Source organism: Geotrypetes seraphini, chromosome 11, assembly GCF_902459505.1.
Source record: "Geotrypetes seraphini chromosome 11, aGeoSer1.1, whole genome shotgun sequence".
Taxonomy (NCBI): domain Eukaryota; kingdom Metazoa; phylum Chordata; class Amphibia; order Gymnophiona; family Dermophiidae; genus Geotrypetes; species Geotrypetes seraphini.
Window position 1 is genome coordinate 23,934,316 of NC_047094.1, and position 19,698 is coordinate 23,954,013.

Below are 19,698 nucleotides of genomic sequence, written 5' to 3' on the forward strand. Positions count from 1 at the left end.
GCTGGATCTCCTATTGAGATAAGTCTTTCTTATTGATTTTTTGTAAAGACTGTATAGTTATTCTGTTTTACAGACTGTGTTAGTGCTTAGCTGTGAAAAAAGTGTGTTTGCACTATTTATTTGATTTTCACATCACACATAAAGACTCTATGATGGTGTGGTGCGCTGGGTTGTTACCCGAACACGGGTTGTAGGATTGGCCGCTGTTGACGTTCGCTTGACTTATCAATCCACACTGAGGTCTTCTCATTAAATTATTAAATTATCTATTTAACTTTATATTTATCACAGTATGTGCGCTCCATAGCTGCCAACAGTGACACTCTAGAACTCTTATTGTTATTGTTTTTGAGTTGTTCTATTGGTTTTTGGGTTTTACTTTTCTGATGGAAAACCATGGCGGCCATTTTGAGACTGGAAACTATATGGGCAGGAGATACTGAGGATTGCTTCTGCCCATGCCTGTTCCAAACCCCAAATGGCAACTGCAACCTCCTGCAGCAGTCTTGAGAGGCTGCTTTAAGAAGCCACAGCAGCCATTTTGACTATGGGGCAGGAACAACTAAGGATCACTCCTGCCTCAAAGAGGTCACTAGACTATCAGGGCTTTTGAAGATAGGCCCAGGGAAGGGGAAGAACAGAGCTGATGAGTGACCCAGAATCCAATTGCCAATGCTTATTTGTTAATTATGGCAACTACCTAATGTAATCCTCATGGATCATCAAATGAATTTGATTTTCATATTAGGAGTTAAACCAAACAAAATGAACCACCTTTGTCACAATGTTCTTGAACTGCTATCATTATTATTTAATGTAGATATTAAAAAAAAAGATTTATACACTCATTTCAAGTTTAAAATAAAGGGTCCAATATTTAAAGTCATTTAGCCGGGCAGAAGAGGCTCTGCCAAGTACCCTGGCCACTGATATGTAGTGCTGATACTATGGCACTTACGTGGAACTGGTACTTAACCAGTTAGCAACAATATTCAGTTTACTAATCAATTAAGTACGTGGTTAAAGTTAGATCTGCAAAAACGCCATCCTAACTTTATCCGCCAAGCTAACCGTGTACCAGTTTAAATATTGGCCTGTATGCAATTAGCTTCCAGGTGGCCGCACTCAGATATTCAATGCCAGAATCCAGACAAGGCCTGGCATTGAATAAGCTCAGCCCACAGTGCTGCAGGCTAAATAGCACTTCCAAACAGGGCCGGCTCAATCTATGGACCAGGTGAGTTCCTAGCCTAGGGCGCCGGTGCCAAAATCACAGTTTGGTCTACCTTCAAACTTCTAGAGCAGGAATCTTGAGAGAGAGGGGGGGAGATACTGGATCACAGGTGGGGAGGGAGAGAGATACCACACTGCAGGGGTGGGGGATGGCACCAATGCAAAAGTTGGCTCAGAGTACTGAAGTCTTTTGAGCTGGCCCTGCCTCCAAAATTTATAGATTTTCACTTTAGAAAGCCAAATGAAACTCCTCTTAGATATGTTTTCCAGTCAATTCAGTACGTATCTTATTGAAGTTTTTTCAGAAGGAAATTAACAAACACAAACAGCCAGAATTCCTTCCTTCTCCCATTCTTCCCAAAAAAATAAAAGAAAGAAAAAATGTTTCTACCTTAGCTTTGAGCTCATCTCCAAAATTAGGATCATTAAAATCAACGAAGCGGAAGAAAAGATTGCGCTTTTGGAGAATGCTGTAGTTCTTGGGGATCTCCTCCTCCATGTATTCCTTTAAGAAAGTCATATTGCACAGGAAACGACCGGTAAAGGCTCGAAGCAGCTGAAAGAGCAATTCTATGTCTGTATAATTCCGCCTAGAAGAAGAAAGAAAGTACCGTCAGACTCTCTGGCAACCTGCACTTATTTTGACACCTCACAGTTGCTGATTCTGACGAGTAATTTTATCATCAAGGAACTGAGATTTCATATTACTACAGACCTTATTCCCGATAGCACATACTTTCCAAGGCTGCAAGTTTTTGACAGCAACTCAGAAGTAAACAGAACACAAAAAAAAAATTAAATATAGAAAAATGAAGGTCTACCTAGTCTGCCTATTCATGCCACCTACTATCCCATCCTCTCCCTTAGAGATCCTAAGTTTTTTTTTGATTCTGATACATTTTTCATCTCTACCGGGAGGCCGTTCCAAGCATTCACCACCCTTTGTGTGATAAAGTATTTTCTAAGGTACCTCAGAGTCAATCCCTGCTCATTCCAGATTTTCCTTTCAATTGAAAGAGATTTGCCTCGTGCGCATTTATGCCATGTAGGTATTTAAACGTCTCTCAAAATCAAAAAAGTAGTGACAGTAAAACCAAAAAAAATGGCAAAAAATGTCACTCGCCAGCAGTGGGCTACCTCTCTAAGATCCAACATTGAAATTTAAATACAGTGGTACCTCGATTTACCTCGTGAACATGAACTCGCAGGCCTTGAGCATGCTCAGATGCTCAAGGCCCAGCAGATGAGTAGGCCGATCTTCAAGAGTGCCCAGATGAGGGTAAGAAGCGGCGGGGAGGTGCCCAATTGTGTCGGGGGGGATGTCGGATCGTGTCGGGGGAATGCCCAATCGTGTCGGGGGGGGGTCGGATTGTGGCGGGGGTGCCCAATCATGTCGGGGGGGGGGGGGTCAGATCGGGGGGGGGGTGCCGGTTCGAGGCAGGGGGGGGTGCCGGACCTCAGGGGGGGGGGCCTGATCGCAGGAGGGGCCTTCGAGGGGAGCAATGCCGGTTCTCGGGGGGGGGGGGGAATGCATCAAAGCGAGTTTCCATTATTTCCTATGGGGAAACTCGCTTTGATAAACGAGCATTTTGGATTACGAGCATTGCTCCTGGAACGGATTATGCTCGTAATCCAAGGTACCACTGTATATAAAAAAGAATTAAAAAGTATCACTGTGCACAGTAGTGGGGGTTCCCCCCTTTAGATCTTTTTACATTGTGCTGCGGGTGTGAGTTTTTTGCCCATGATAAGAAAAAGAGCGTCAGCTGTGAATCATCAATGATTGCTGCACGCTAAAACGTTTTTGAGGCTTTTTCTCCACCTGTTTTGAATTTCAATGTTGGATCTTAGAGAGGTAGCCCACTGCTGGCGAGTGACATTTTTTGCAATATTTGGGATTTAAACATCTCTATCATATCTCCTCTCTCCCCCCTTTCCTCTAAAGTATTAAGTCTTACCCTCAATCTGTTTTCTCCAATGTCATGTACCCTCCTGGAAATGTCCAGCTTTCTTCTTATGTAATCCGCTTTGAACCGCAAGGTACAAGCGGAATAAAAATCACTAATGTAATGTAAGTATATATAAAGTATATGTATATGTGATCTTTATGTCTGTCCTAATACACTTTATCATGTTCTGGTTTTACAATAAAGAATTTCAGTTTAAAAAAAAAGAAGGTTGCAGCAGTGGTGTAGCGAAGATTAGTGGCGCTTGGGGCGGTGGCACCCCTCCCCCACCACACGCGCCCCTTCCTTGTACATAAGAATTGCCGCTGCTGGGTCAGACCAGTGGTCCATCGTGCCCAGCAGTCCGCTCAAGCGGCGGCCGTTAGGTCAAAGACCAGCGCCCTAACTGAGTCTAGCCTTACCAGCGTACGTTCTGGTTCAGCAGGAACTTGTTTAACTTTGTCTTGAGTCCCTGGAGGGTGTTTCCCCCTATAATAGCCTCCGGAAGAGCGTTCCAGTTTTCCACCACTCTCTGGGTGAAGAAGAACTTCCTTTCTTGCTGCCTGCGTCATCTTCGGCACTCCTTCTGATATCACTTCCTAAGCGTGGGTCCCACAAGTGGCGTCAGAGAGAGCGCCGAAGCCAACGCAGGCAGCAAGTTGATGGTTGTTTGTGCCAAAATTAAAAAGGTAGGGAGAAGGGAAGGAGCGCGTGCATGGCAGGGGTAGGAGTGGGAAGGGTGGAGAGGAGGAGGGGGGGGCCAGCGCTCCGAGCAAGACGGCATCCGGAGCAGACCGCCCCCCTACTACGCCTCTGGGTTGCAGTATGTGTTGTTGGTTCTTTGAGTCGTTATGTCTGTCGATAGCTACCGTTTTGCTTTCACTGCAGTTGCTCTTTGCTGCCCTCTAGCTACCGTCCTAATCTCAAGTAATGGCTGGGCTGCCCTAATCAAATACAAGCAAATATCAACATACTTGAAGCCATTCATTTTCTTGTGCACAAGCCACCTCTCTTTCGACAACTAGATGCCATCCGTGTATACACACCTGCAGTAGTTCAGCAAGCAGTATGCCAGTAATTTGGGCTCTTTCCAGTTTGTAGCAGCCATGTTTTCTTTACGGTGCCTCTCCTGAAACGCTTCGCTTACCCACACGCGTCTCAGCTGACTCACCAACGAATGCTGATTAGCCAACCAAGTCTCGTCATTTTTAACGATGATACTGATAATCTGTTAAAAATGGAAGAAAAGGCGATTGGCTTGACCCTACTTGGTTGTATACCATCGATAACATAATCGAGACGGGAGAATGAGAAGAGGAGACAAACCTTCACAGCTTGGAACTGGAGGTCCAGACGCATAGTGCTTGTACTGGGAGAACCAGGCCTCACAGCAGTCTGAGTGCCTCCTGGTAAGAGAAGGGTTATAAAGCGACTAGAATTCGCTGCCAGAACATCTCGAAGAGGCCTTGCGTCTTTGTGTTTTAAAAAGCTCTGGTAAAAACAGTAAAGAATATCACAATAATGTTTGGGGGTTTTAAAAAATATTTAAGCAAAATGGTAAATATTTCATAAATCACATAGCCAGGATGAGAAGTAGACTGGATGGGCCATTTGGCCTTTATCTGCCTTCGTGTTTTTATGTTTCTATATGTTTATTAGAATGTTGAAATATTTAAGTATCCACTTGTGACATAGGGCTCCTTTTATCAAGCCGCGCTAACCCCCGCTGCTGGCTAAAAATACTAACGCCTGCTCAATGCAGGCGTTAACGGCTAGCGCGGCAGGCGGTTTAACGCGCGGTATTACGCATGTTAAACCCCTACCGCAGCTTGATAAAAGGACCCCATAATCTTGATAAAGGGGGAGAATGAAATATACATTAATAAGGCAAAATATTAAGCACAAAGAAAAATAAAGTGCAATCCCTCCCTCCCTTCACATTAGACCACAGTTAAAAAAAAAATAAGGGCAGAGACTTTTATAAAAGAGTTAAGAGGAAAAAAATAAATAAAATAACACTAAATAACATAGGTTTAATTTATTCATTCATTCTCCCAGGAGAGCTCAGAATGGTTTATATGAATTTATTAAAGAGCTCAAGCACTTTCCTTTGTCTGCCCCAGCAGGCTCATAATCTATCTCATGTACCTGAGGCAATGAGGGGGATTAAGTGACTTGCCCAGGGTCACAAGGAGCAGCGTGGGTTTGAATCCACAACCTCAGGGGGCTGAGGCTGTAGCTTTAACCACTGCGCCACTCTAGAAATCAAAATGTAGTCGAAGTGAGCCAGGTATAGAACAATGAAGCCATTGTGACATCGCTGAGGTTGTCTCTTAGGCATTGGTGGAATGAGGCATTGTGATGTCACATTACCAGCTCTGGTTATCAGAGGCTGAAACTCTTCACATTATTTATTTATTCAATTTTCTGTTCACCCAGGGGAGCTCAACGGTTTACATGAATTTATTCAGTTACTCAAGCATTTTCCCCTGTCTGTTCTGGTGGGCTCACAATCTATCTAATGTACCTGGGGCAATGGGGGGATTAAGTGACTTGCCCAGGGTCACAAGGAGCAGCATGGGTTTGAACCCACAACCTCAGCAGCTTTAACCACTGCGCTACACACTCCCCTTCCCTAGTCCTAGCCTTCAGACTTTGTAGTCGGTAAAGGAACAATTGATGGAACAGACCCTTTCTTTAAATCAGTAAAGAAGCATTAAGTACAGCTAAGGGGGAATATGGTGCCATCGACTCATGTTCGAGTGGCACTTCACGCCCAAGTACAGCTAAGGGCTCCTTTTACGAAGGCGCGTTAGGGCCTTAACGCCCGGAATAGCACGCTCTAAAATGCCGCGTCTGCTAGCCACTACCGCCTCCTCTTGAGCAGGTGGTAGTTTTTCGGCTAGGGCGCTGTAGCGTGCGCTAATCCGGTGCGTGTGCTAAAAACGCTAACGCACCTTCGTAAAAGGAGCCCTGAGTAAATCATCAATGAGCACATGAGGGGCGGTTTGATAAATATGCATAAATTTCCCCTGCTTGGGCTTTCCTGAATTTTTAAAGCAAGAGCATGTTTATTTCTTCTTTTGAAGTTTACGCTGGCGAATTTTCAAGTTTCAAGTTTATTAAATTTCAATTTTACGCAATATCCAATATTTCAATGCGTATTACGTAATTGTAAAAGCCAGGGATGACAAATACAAATACAAATAAGACTATTATACAGACTAATCATTATATTCTATTATTACAAACTGAAACAAGTAGGTAAAAGGGAGAAATATAATTTATACAATTTATAAAATTAATTAAAAAAGAAAAAAAAAAAAAAAAAATTTAAGGTTTGTACATAAGGGTAGGGTCAATTTAGAAAAAAGAAAAAAAAAGTATGAAGAAAATTAATTGATAGAAAGAGCTTCAATTATTTTAAAATGATTCATGGAAACAGGTAATGTTAGGGATAATTAATCTGTTTAAAAGTAGATAATTTTAATATAAAGAATAAATAAAGATCCAGATTAGTATTAATGATCTTTGAATGAAGGGAAAAAAGAGGATTAAGATTAAAATTAAAATTAAAAAATTAAAAAAGCACTTATAGTTTCCATGTTGATGTCCTCCTACTCATTTAATTCTTTAAAGAATAAGTACTGTGTTTATTACAATTATCTATCTATGTATTGAATGCATCTTTATAAAGAATGCTTTTCAGACCGCGTTTGAATTTGACTAGTGATGGTTCGTTACGTAGATTTTATGAACTTACATTTACACTTTCTCTTTCTAGGCCAATTCATATAGTCAGATATTCAAAAGTACATATCCAGTTAAGCAGGGATATTGGGCTTAAGCACACCCATATATTAGGCTGACAAATTATAAAAGCCCATTTCTGGAGCCAAAGCACAGTTTTACTGATGAAAATGATTTGGAAAATTACTCTCATGATGAGAAAAAATGGTGACGGGACTAAATCGCGCGAGACAACGGTGCGTCGACAACTGAGCGCAAGTTTGACAGTGCGCCGAAGAAAAGCACTATTTTAAAGGGTTCCGACGGGGGGGGGGTTGGTGGGGAACCCCCCTATTTTACTTAACAGACATTGCCCCGTCAAATAGTTTCATTTGATGCTCGCCTTTAGATTTAAGACAAAAGAAGAAAAAACTGCAGATGATATGTACAAAATGCAGGCTGTGTTTATTTTATCAAATATTAAATGCGGTCAATAATACCACCGCTTTACAAACCAAGCGACCCGACACGGTCCGAATTTCGGTAAACACGCCTTCCTCAGGGGTCTATGGTTGATAAGGTTTTAAGACAAACCGTAATTTAATTTGATAATGAACAAAAGCCTATGCAATCAATAAACGCGAGCCGACGGTTCCAGCACAAAATGGGTACCAGAGCAAAAACATAAGAACATAAGAATTGCCGCTGCTGGGTCAGACCAGTGGTCCATCGTGCCCAGCAGTCCGCTCACAAGGCAGCCCTCTGGTCAAAGACCAGCGCCCTGAGATTAGCCCTACCTGCGTACGCTCTGGTTCAGCAAGAACTTGTCTAATTTTGTCTTGAATCCCTGGAGGGTGTTTTCCCTTATGACAGACTCCGGAAGAGCGTTCCAGTTTTCTACCACTCTCTGGGTGAAGAAGAACTTTCTTACGTTTGTACGGAATCTATCCCCTTTCAATTTTAGAGAGTGGCCTCTCGTTCTCCCTACCTTGGAGAGGGTGAACAACCTATCCTTATCCACTAAGTCTATTCCCTTCAGTACCTTGAATGTTTCGATCATGTCCCCTCTCAATTTCCTCTGTTCGAGGGAGAAGAGGCCCAGTTTCTCTAATCTTTCGCTGTACGGTAATTCCTCCAGCCCCTTAACCATCTTAGTCGCTCTGTACATATCGTCTGCAGTTTTTTCTTGTTTTTCGTTTGTTGTTCCTGTACTGCAGTCTTCGTTGGATTTTTCTTTTGTTGTTCACCTTTAGATTTAAATCAGTCCTATCAGGACTTAAGTATTTTGCCTGTAGGCAGCACCAGAATTGACGGTGAAGGGAGCACAGGCTTCAAGATTGTATGAGCCTGACGCCATTGTATTACAGCACTTTAAAAGAATGACATTCACAAACAGATTAGAAATTGAAAAGATTAATGCGCTTTTTCATGCCAGGAAATGAGAATTAAAATATTACTTCAATCTAATAGAACAGAAATATTCATGAAAATAGCACCTTCCTTCACCTTCATATAAGGCAAAAAAGCAACATAAATCATGATCTTCAAAACAAGCAAAGATACTAAAGCATACTTCAGAACTTACTGAATTAATATTTCTATAGGGGTCAATATGCTTTGCATCCAGAAACAGAACTATATCTCAGCATACTGCATCTCTACTGTACAGTAAAACCTTGGATTGCAAGTAACTTGGTTTTCAAGTGTTTTGCAAGACAAGAAAGCCATTTTATTACATTTTAACTTGATATACAAGCAAGGTATTGCAATACATGTACATACAGTATACAAGCGGTCACATCATCACAACTGAGCCGATGGTTCTAAACAAGCGAGGATTGGCCCCTACCTACCCTGTTATCTCATTTTGTGCTATACAATCCCATGAGGGTAACCAGGAATTGTAACTTATTTGCATACCCGAAGATTTTAGGCTGTAAAGTTAGGTCCTTTTTAGACAGGATGTTAGCATTTCAAGCAAGTAAACAACAGTCCTGGACGGGTAACTATATCAGCGGAGCCATGTTATCTTACGGCGCCTTCCGAAAAGAAATTAAGACAGTATTATTTGATAAATTTATCTCGTAACTGGAAGTTTTTAATCCTTAACATAATAATTTTACTGCATAAATTTAAATTTTTATCGTCTTTTTAGTTAAAATGCTGTATTCTGATTTTAATTTTGTACTTTATGTTATGTTAATACAAGTATATACAGTATATACACATCACAACTGAGCCGATGGTAATTCTCTCTCTGACACTGCAAGAGCGCAGTGACTGTTCTAAACAAGCGAGGTCTTGCAATACGAGTACATACCATATTTTGTATTAAAGTTTTTGGGTGGTGGAGTTTCCATTATTTCTTACGGGGAAATTTGCTTTGATATACGAGTGTTTTCGGAACGAATTATGCTCGCAAACCAATGTTTTACTGTATTTCTTTGTAAATGAGAAATGGCATGGAGACAGCAGATGCAAGACAGAAGTGTAAAACAGAAGCAAATAATGAAGAACATTTGCGGGATCTCAACCCAAAACTAGGAGACAAGAAAGGAAGAAAAGCTGCTCACCTGTAATAGAAGTTTTCCCAGGATATTAGTCCTAATGTATCGTCCTCATCTGCACAAGCCTCAAACACTTTAAAATCATAAGTAGCAACATTCTAGAGCTCAGATTGTGATGTCATAATGCCTCATTCCACCAATGCCTAAGCTCCGTCCTCATCTGCAAAGCCTCAAACACTTTAAAACCACAAGTAGCAACATTCTAGAGCTCAGATTGTGATGTCATAATGCCTCATTCCACCAATGCCTAAGCTCCGTCGTCATCTGCACAAGCCTCAAACACTTTAAAATCCTAAGTAGCAACATTCTAGAGCTCAGATTGTGATGTCATAATGCCTCATTCCACCAATGCCTAAGCTCCGTCCTCATCTGCACAAGCCTCAAACACTTTAAAATCATAAGTATTTAAGGCTTGTGTGGTTAAGGCAGAACTTGCAGGAATGGGGGTAGGGACTGTGACAGCAACAAAACTCACGGGGACAAGACAGGGAAAATTTAAGTTCCTGTGGAGACAAATTTGTCCCCGTGTCATTCTGTACGTCATAGCTTTGCAGACTTTTTTCACAGTAGTTGATCTCAGATGGACCATCAACACTGCCATGGGTGACAGTGAAGGAACTGCCCTGAGGCAACAGCAGCAATTCCAGAAGCTTCTGGGGAATCTTTGATTTTGAGGATATCTGTCAAAAACAATAGCTGACCCAGCACTTAAAAATCACTTGATATACAAATGAGTCTTAGCCATGCTAAAAAAATACAAGAAAACTTACAAACTCAATACAAAATTTTAACCAGGATTTTCCAAGCAGAAAAAAAAGATATAAAAAGTACTGAAAAGAGGTATCGTGCTGTACGGTGTCAGGTCAAAAGCGCGCCGGGACAAAGGCGCGCCCAGACAATTGAGCGCAGCGCGGAGGCGCACGCCGCTCAAAATTACTGTTTTTAGGGCTCCAATGGGGGGGCATGTGGGGGGAACCCCCCCACTTTACTTAATAGACATCGCGCCGCGTTGTGGGGGGTTCTAACCCCCCACATTTTACTGAAAACTTAACTTTTTCCCTGTTTTTAGGGGAAAAGTTAAGTTTACAGTAAAATGTGGAGGGTTACAACCCCCCAAACCGCCGGTGCGATGTCTATTAAATAAAGTGGGGGGGTTCCCCAACAAACCCCCCGTCGGAGCCCTAAAAACAGTAATTTTGAGCGGCGCACGCCTCCGCGCTGCGCTCAATTGTCTGGGCGCGCCTTTGTCTTTCGCGCCGTTGTCTATGAACCGTGCTGTACAATAAACAGCAATGTGTTATTTAGACTCTGCAGAAAAAAAAATTAAGATGGCCCCATGTGAGGCTAGACATGGGGAGCCCTGCACACATGTGGTTTATCACTCTAGAACAGATGTGGGCAACCTTGGTCCTTGAGGGCCACAACTCAATCGGGTTTTCAGGATTTTCCTAATGAATATACATGAGATCTATTTATATACAATGGAGGCACTGCATGCAAATTGATTTCTAACATATTCATTGGGAAAATCCTGAAAACCCAAGGGTTGCAACCCTCAAGCACCAAGGTTGCCCACCCTTGTTCTAGAAAGTTTTGAGAGCTTAAAGAGATTTGTTTATATTTTCTTTGACCTGGTTGTGAAGACTATATATCCTGTTTGTTCTGGGAGAAAGACAGAAACACCTTTTCCCTTATTATCTTTCCCTCCTCAAGTAACAATACAGAAATAAAAGTTAACCATCTGTTCCTGTTCTATGGGTCACCAGAAGATGTGGTTTCAGTGATTAGCATAGCGGAGTTTAAGAAAGGTTTGGACAAGTTCCTGGAGGAAAAGTCCGTAGGCTGCTATTGAGAAAGACATGGGAGAAACCACAGTTTACCCAAGGATTGGTAGTATGGAGAGTTGCTACTATTTGTGTTTCTGCCGGGTACTGGCCACTGCTGGAAACAAGAAACTGGGCTAGATGGACCATTGGTCTGACCCAATATGGCTGTTCTTATGTTCCTACCATGAACATCCGGCTCCACTGAGGATCATTCAACGTGGCCTCCATCATAAACAGCTCAACAGTCTGAGACGGGTGTCGAGTCAGAAATTTTATGAGGGGTTCTCGGAACGGGCTTCCAGCCTGAAATAATAAATGGTCATCTTTTAGAATAGTTTTTAGCAGAAAGAGATGTCAAAAACTCATTACATAAATCGATAAAGCAAATGACTCAATAACCAACTTCCCTTCGTCCAACTCCCTCCTTTGTTGACTCCCTTAAAGGTCTCATTTACTATTAATTACTGTATTTCTATTCCTGCCTTCCCTAATGGTCCCGTTTGCCTTGTAAGTCTTGTCTATGGTATTTGTATTATTCCCTTGTAGGCTGTACAAATTATTTTAGCATTGTACATCGCCTTGAATACATGATTAGGCGATTAATCAGATTTTTAAACTTGAAAGGCTGCATTGGCAATTTCTGGTTCTGAAGAACGAGCCGGTGGTGCTCATCCTTAGAACATGGAATGAGTTTCAACAAATAGTTTTCAAGGTCAAATAATTTCACACGGCTCCAACTGAAAACGTTATCAAACGTATGTTGCTTCAAATGTGCGGAAAAAGTAATCTGTAAGTGTAATTAAATTAACCAAGTGCAATTAATGCAGCACTCCAATAGAGATGTCATTCAGAGAATATCTAGATCAGTATATGGTTACCAAGAGAAACCGCTTAGACAATTCATAAGTGGTATATAAATAAAGAGCTAATGGATGAGGGAAATATATAATGCTGATACCGATAGTGTAATATGATAAGGTGGAAGGGCATAATCGAAAGGGACATCTAGGTCCGTTTACGTCCATATCGCAAGTCGTCCAAAGTTAAAAAGAGCCCAAGACACATTTTTGAAAGACACGTCCAACTTTTTTTTCTTTCGAAAATCGTCTAATTATACGTCCTGCCGATCTGATCGTCCAAGCCACTAAATCCTCCATCTTTATACCACATTTCCGTCCAACATTCCGTCCAAGTCCAAAATGCCTAGAACAAGCCCTGTTGGACTTGGGAGGGGTCTGAAAGTGATGGACTGGACACCCAGATATGCCACCTAAATAGTGGGGTACCTTACAGGGCACCGCTGTGAACTTTACAAAAAGGGTGCCACTTCTCCTCACTACAGCTCCCTTATAAGTGACGGTGAGCCCCCCAAACCACCTCCAGAATCCCCTAGATCCACTTATCTATCACCCCAATAGCACGTATGGCTGCAAGAGCCACTTATATGCCAGTAAAAAAGGTTTTGGAGGTATATAGGGCAGTGCACTTGGGCATGGGTCCTCCTCTCTATGGGTCCCTAACCCACCCCCAAGACGACTTCAGCTGCCTCTGGGCTGGACGACTAGGTTTTCCTATGCCAGGCGGCCAGGTGATGATGGTCTGGAGGCTGAAATTTAAAAATGTGAATAAAATTTTTATGGGGGTGGGGGGGGGTCTGTTATGTGTTTTCAGTGCTTATCAGAGTTTAGGTGGGTTTTGTGACTTAGACCATGTTTTACATGGTCTAAGTCACAACGTCCAAGTTCCATCTAGGCTCTGTTGTTAAACTTTCGGTTATACATGCTGTACGACTAAGTCTAAGCCGGCCCACGTCCCGCCCAACTCCCGCCCTCGACACGCCTCCCGAAACGCCCTGTTTAGCTTTGGACGTTGAGCGGCACTATGAAGGCCTAGGTCGTTTTTAAATACTTCCAAAACCCGGTTTTATTATCGGCGCTTGGACGTTTTTGAGAAATGTTCGTCCAAGTCCCGACTTAGGCCAGTTTTTGGACATTTTTCTCTTTCGATTATGAGCCCCCTAGTGTATATTTAGTATGAACGCAGGGGTTCTCAGCAGATAGCAAGCGTCGTCATCCACTGTGCCTGAACTCTCCTTCTGGCACCTCCTGAGCATGTGGGAGCCTTCCAGCACTAATGCGAGTCTCTCCTACCCTCAGTCTACATCTTAGGATTGTGACAGAAGGCTCAGTAGAGAAGGAGGCTGGCATTTTCCTGCCATCTATGGAGGGGAAGGGGTGGTGCAAATCCAGCATGCTGAGGGTCTCCGGCTGGCGTGGTGAGTTGCCAAGCCACGGGTGGAGGTGAGGCTGGTACAGTATTATGCTGTAGAATAGAGACAGTACCTTGGACGAACCTTTGCAGCCACGATAAGAGATCCCCATGCGCCTCTGAACTGCAGGGGGTGAAATGAAGGGCCCTAGGACACCTTTTCCAGCTAAGTTTATCTTTTGCGTTTATCCTGCTTACCACTGACTGTTCGAGAATTTGATGTGCGTTCTACACTGTGCTCACGTCTTTGAATGCTTTGAAATTTTGGCGAGCAGTGCAAAATATTTAAGATAAGTTTTTAGTTATAAAGATTAAGTTATTGATATTTATATTAGCACTAAGCACTTTAAAATACAAAAAATATAAAGAAAAATAATTAAAAACATTAAAATACAAAAATAGAGAAAATCAATACATCGAGGGGGCAAATGAAGAAGCCATAGCCATTAGGATATAAAGCTTTTAGATACACATTGTGATGGAATTTTCAAGTGATAATGTATTATTATAGTTTGTATTTAATGTACACTTGATGTATGTATTAAAATGAATAAAGATTTGGGAAAAAAAAAAAAAAGAAACACTTGGTTACCAGAAAAACATGTGGTGACCAAATGGCAGGTCTGAAGCCCTGAAAATTATGGTAAAAAATATCTAGGAAAGTATGGGACATTGATCTTGTGGATTGTTTTATGAATGATTGGTCAATGCCATATGAATGACTGACTCACAAATTATTTATGGTCTGGATATTGACTCAATCTTTGCAATATTATGTTGTTTTTCAAGACGCCTCAGCCCCACCACTCCACCGCAGAAAGTTATATTCAAATCGCGGGAAGCTTCTGGTGGAACTTCATCATTGGCTGTCTTTGATTTGCCACAAAAATATTTTTTAGAACTTTTTAATTTTTCATTTTTTCTTAATTACGCTTATATATTGATAATAAATATCTCAATTGCATTGGATTAGAAAGTGAAATCCTCCACGGATAATACTTATCTCAGCCAACCAAGGGAGCCAGACCCGACATGTTTCGCACGTGCTTATTCAAGGGACTGAGACATTTACTAGTTGAATTTTTGGCGTGCATAAAAATATTTTGTGGTGGTTCCTACGAGGGCTACTACTGTTTTGAACGATATATTTTGGACCTCACTTGCTTATGGTCTTTAAGTGGAGTTTTTTTGCCAGATGAAGACGAACTGAGGCTTTTTCTCCACAATTTTTTGTTTTTTCTGATTGTTGTTTGAGCGAGTGGGTCTATGTATGAATGCTGTGAGTGTACCTTGTAGTGTCTCGGTGGGTTCCCCGGGTGTTTCCAATAGGATATACATTTGAGTAAATAGTGGATTGTACTTATTTCCTCTCCCTAGATTTGTTTGGGTTATACAAAAAGCCCCAGGTTCAGGGGAAAGGAACTTAGGAATATCATAGTAACATCGTAAATGACGGCATATAAAAACCCGAGTGGTCCATCCAGTCTGCCCAACCGTACATGCTCCATAAATTAATTTAGTTCAAATGGTCCTTTCTCTTAGATCTTTCTTGGTCAGAAACCCAGAGCCCTGCCTAGTGGTATGCTTAGGTCCCATCTACCGGAGTCTTCATCAAAGCTCGCTCCAGCCCATCTTAATCGTCCCAGCCATCGAAACCCTCCCCAGCCCATCCTCAACTGAATGTTCATATACGGGACACAGGCCATGTAAGCCTTCAATGTATAGCCATTATTTTATGATTAGAGATCTTCTGTGTTCATCCCAGGCTTGTTGGAACTCTGTCACCGCTTTCTTCTCCACCATCTCCCTTGGGAGCGCATTCCACGAATCAACCGCCCTCTCCGTAAAGAAGAATTTCCTAACATTACTCTTGAATCTACCCACTCCTCAACCTCAAATTATGCCCTCTGGTTTTACCATTTTCCTTTCTCTGGAATCGATTTTGTTCTACATAGGGGCTCTTTCATCACCCCAACAGTGAAGAGACATACATTGTCTGGGAGCCCTTTGGGTGTCGGAGCAAGTTTTATTGTATTTGGGCTTTGTTTTTTTATGTGCAAACAGAGGAGAGCATTTCTCCCCGTGCTCAGATTTTGTCCAATTAGTTTGGGGAAGTTGAACCTTGGAGGTCACATGGATGGTAGTACAATGATCACAGGCTTGACCGCATATGTTTTGAGGCTGCCGAATGTCTGGGTGGCATAGGTGTTGATCAGCAGCTAGATAACAGCAGGTTTCGGGCCGCTGAAAATGTCACCACCGTCAGAATGGAACTTCCATATGGCTGGAAGGGAAGGGAACCGGTGACACCGTCTTTTCTGCTTTTCTCCCAAGGGCCATATAGGCACAAAGAGAACAGCTTATTGGACATAAGGCAGCAACACAGAATAGAGAAACTGTGATGTATGGGGGGAAGCCACTGCTTGCTCTGGATCGGTAGCATGGAATGTTGCTACTCTCTGGGATTCTAGAATCTTGCTACTCTTTGGGGATTCTGTATGGAATGTTGCTATTCTTTGGGATTCTAGAATCTTGCTACTCTTTGGGGATTCTGCATGGAATGTTGCTACTATTCGGGGTTCCGGAATCTTGCTTACTCTGAGATAATGGAATGTTGCCACTCTGTGGGTTTTGGCCAGGTACTAGTGACCTGGATTGGTCACCCTGAGAATGGGCTTGATGGACCATTGGTCTGACCCAATAAGGCTATTCTTATGTTCTTATTGTCTGTTATTGAGAAAGACATGCGGGAAGCCAACGCTTGTCCTAGATAGGTAGCATGGAATGTTGCTACTCTCTGGTATTCTAGAATCTTGCTACTCTTTGGGGATTCTGTATGGAATGTTGCTACTATTTGGGGTTCCGGAATCTTGCTTACTGTGAGATAATGGAATGTTGCTATACTCTTTGGGTTTTGGCCAGATGCTAGAGACCTGGTTTGGCCACCGTGAGAACGGGCAACTGGGTTTGATGGACCATTGGTCTGACCCAGTAAGGCTATTCTTATGTTCTTATGTAGTTGTTTCGTATCTCTTCTTTTGTTTTGGTCTTCTGTTTACTTCCACCCCCCCCCAGAAAGGGGAGGAGAGATGGGACCACTGGAGAGCATAGAAGGAAAGGAAGGAAAGGAGGGAAGGAAAGACCCACATCAGCAAGGAAATCCAAAAAGCTTCTCTTGAGCTGGAGGAGAGCTCCGGCAAAGATATTGTTGATGACAAGAATGCCTGTATTTTCCATGCTTGTCGGCAGAGAAAGTGATTGATTTAAGAGCACAAAAGTCAGAGTTATTTCTGTGTTGTTGTTAAAACAGCAATAAAAATAAATTGACAAAAAAAGGCATTCTTTTCCTGTTACCTCGATCAACATAGCTCTTTCAGTTTTCATCACCACCTCCAGCAAAGGTTTGACCAGGGTCTGAGGTGCAGCAGGGATCAGATGGAAGAGGTTTATAATGGCCGAACAAATTTTCATCTCCTGTGGACAAAAAAATTAAATAAATACTGTCCAAGCCAAGCACCCCAACTACTATACCATAGGTTCAGCCTAGCACAGCAAAAGCCCTACAGCTGTTAGTGTTGGCTCACCACCACAAACAGGAATGTTAACCAGGGAGGCAGAAAAACATCTAAGTGCTGTCTGTGCATGCTTTGCTAAGTAGGAAAGCTTCCACTAATGCAACAATTTGTAACTGCTTTAGTCTCAAAATGTAATGCTGTTGCCCCCCCCCCCCCCTTTTGTGTCCATAAATCACGGTTGTGTGTTTAGGCTCACCTGTTACCAATGATGCAAAATCGTGAATCCCATTCCAGAGCATCAAAAACAAAACTAATAATAATTTATTTGAATGCCGCCAGACCGGGGACGTTCTAAGCGGCTCACAGCACAGGAAACAATACATACAATGCCACCAAAAATATCCTGGTGAAATACAACAAGGAGCTACATACATTTCAATAATACATCAGAATAAAAAGCATGCCATATAGATAGAAATGCAAGGGATAAAAAGTGATAAAAAAAACATAACTAAGTTAAAAGAAAAACGTTAAGATATCAACTTATTAAATAAATAAGTCTTTAACAATTTCCTAAAATCTAAATAAGAAGAAGCTTCTAACATCATTTTACCGAGCCATGTATTCAATTTGGCGGCATGGAAAGAAAAGGTTCTATCAAGGAATTTCTTATAATGACAGGATTTTACAGAGGGATATGAAAATAGCGGTGTCAGGTCAAAAGCGCGCCGGGACAAAGGCGCGCGCAGACAATTGAGCGCAGCGCGGAGGTGCGCGCCGCAGAAAATTATTGTTTTTAGGGCTCCGACGGGGGTGTGTGGGGGGGACCCCCCCCCCCCACTTTACTTAATAGAGATCGCGCCGGCATTGTGGGGGGTTTGGGGGGTTGTAACCCCCCACATTTTAATGAAAACTTCACTTTTTCCCTGTTTTTAGGGAAAAAGTTCAGTTTACAGTAAAATGGGGGGGGGTTACAACCCCCAAAACCCCCCACAACGCCGGCGCGATCTCTATTAAGTAAACTGGGGGGCTCCCCAACAAAACCCCCCATCGGAGCCCCTAAAAACAGTAATTTTCTTTGGCGCGCGCCTCCGTCTTGCGCTCAGTTGTCGGCGCGCGCCTTTGTCTTTCGCAGTGTTGTCTATGAACCGAAAATAGTTGCACTCTCTGTGTGTTTTTTATTAGAATTACTCCAAGAAAAGTGAGAAAGTAAATAACCTGGTGACAGACCGAACACTACTTTGTAACAGAAGCATGAAAACTTGAACAGAGACTCCACCAGCAACCAGTGTAGTTTCAGGTAGAAAGGAGTGACATGTTCCCATTTCTTGAGACCGTAAATAAGGCTCCAGAACGTCAAAAATGAAACAGAACTTGTATTTTGTGCGGAGTTAAAGAGCTGGGGTGTTACCTGTTCAAATTATCTCCCTCAAATTTTGAGAAATACTAAAATCTTACAAAGCCTTAGCTCGGTAAGTCCTAGCTAAGCAATTTTTTTTCCCTCTCTCTCTCTCTGGTGCTTCTCTGGGTCTCCAGAATCCAGTAGCTTTACTGTTCTCTTTGAGCTGCTCTTGGACTAAGACAGGGGTAGGCGATTCCAGTCCTCGAGAGCCGGAGCCAAGTCAGGTTTTCAGGATATCCACAATGAATATGTACGAGATGGATTTGCATGCACTGCCTCCTTGAGATGCAAATCTAATCTCGTGCATATTTATTGTGGATATCCTGAAAACCTGACCTGGCTCCGGCTCTTGAGGACCGGAATTGCTTACCTCTGGATTAAGAGAAAGGGATCACAATCCATGTCACAGGACAACTGCAACTCTCTTGTTTCACATCATTTTGATTTCACTTGTCCTTCCAAAGGGTGTTCCGAATTATACCTCTGTTTTCTGTTGCCTTTAGGCCCTTGTTTGTTTGCCAAAAGGACAAACTACTAGTCCCAAAATACATTAGCACGAAAGTTTTAAAAAAAATTATACCTATATTAGATAGGCCCCGTCTCTCTTAACAGAGTCTTAGCTAAATATCTTTAGCACATGCAAATATACTTCCCCCCTCCGTATTCGCGGGGGTTAGGGGCAGAGCCGGCCCGCAAATATTTAAAAAATGCGAATAATATTCGGGCCGGTTCTGCCCCTAACCCCCCCGCTTCCCCCGGCTATTTTAAGCCCTGAAAGCCCCCCCCCCCCCGGTGGTCTAGCAGGTTTTTGGGGCAGGAACGATCTTCCTACACTCCTGCCCGTGCAGATCGCTCACAGGAAATGGCTGCCTTGAGCTACCGTAGTCTCTCGAGCTATTTCCTGTGAGCGATCTGCACGGGGCAGGAGCGTAGGTAGATCACTCCTGCCCCGAAAACCCGCTAGACCACCAGGTAAGGCTTAAGGGGGGAGGGTTACAGGGCTTAAAATAGCCTGAATAATTAAAATGTATTTTTTGATTTAAAACCGCGAATAAGCGAATCCGTAGATATGGAATTCGCGAATACAGAGAGAGAAATTACACAATGCACTCCAGTATCCATTTCATACTGCTGAGAAATAGATTCAGCAGCTTTAAAAGAATTTGCAAATATCTTTCAAGAGCATTAGTAGGAAAGAATATCTTATTTTGT

General features: G+C 42.5%; 1 protein-coding gene across 6 annotated transcripts in view; it reads right to left on the reverse strand.

The window, feature by feature from the left end:
- The window catches only part of TRRAP (transformation/transcription domain associated protein), a 359,951-nt gene that overhangs the window by 217,842 nt on the left and 122,411 nt on the right, over nucleotides 1-19,698 (reverse strand). For all 6 annotated transcript variants that reach the window (XM_033914195.1, XM_033914194.1, XM_033914196.1 and 3 more), the window contains 5 exons: nucleotides 16,924-17,043; nucleotides 11,485-11,604; nucleotides 4,506-4,670; nucleotides 4,226-4,407; nucleotides 1,625-1,823 (listed from right to left, as the gene is read on the reverse strand). In XM_033914195.1, coding sequence (XP_033770086.1) covers nucleotides 1,625-1,823; nucleotides 4,226-4,407; nucleotides 4,506-4,670; nucleotides 11,485-11,604; nucleotides 16,924-17,043 — 786 coding nt within the window. The remainder of the gene's footprint in view (nucleotides 1-1,624; nucleotides 1,824-4,225; nucleotides 4,408-4,505; nucleotides 4,671-11,484; nucleotides 11,605-16,923; nucleotides 17,044-19,698) is intronic.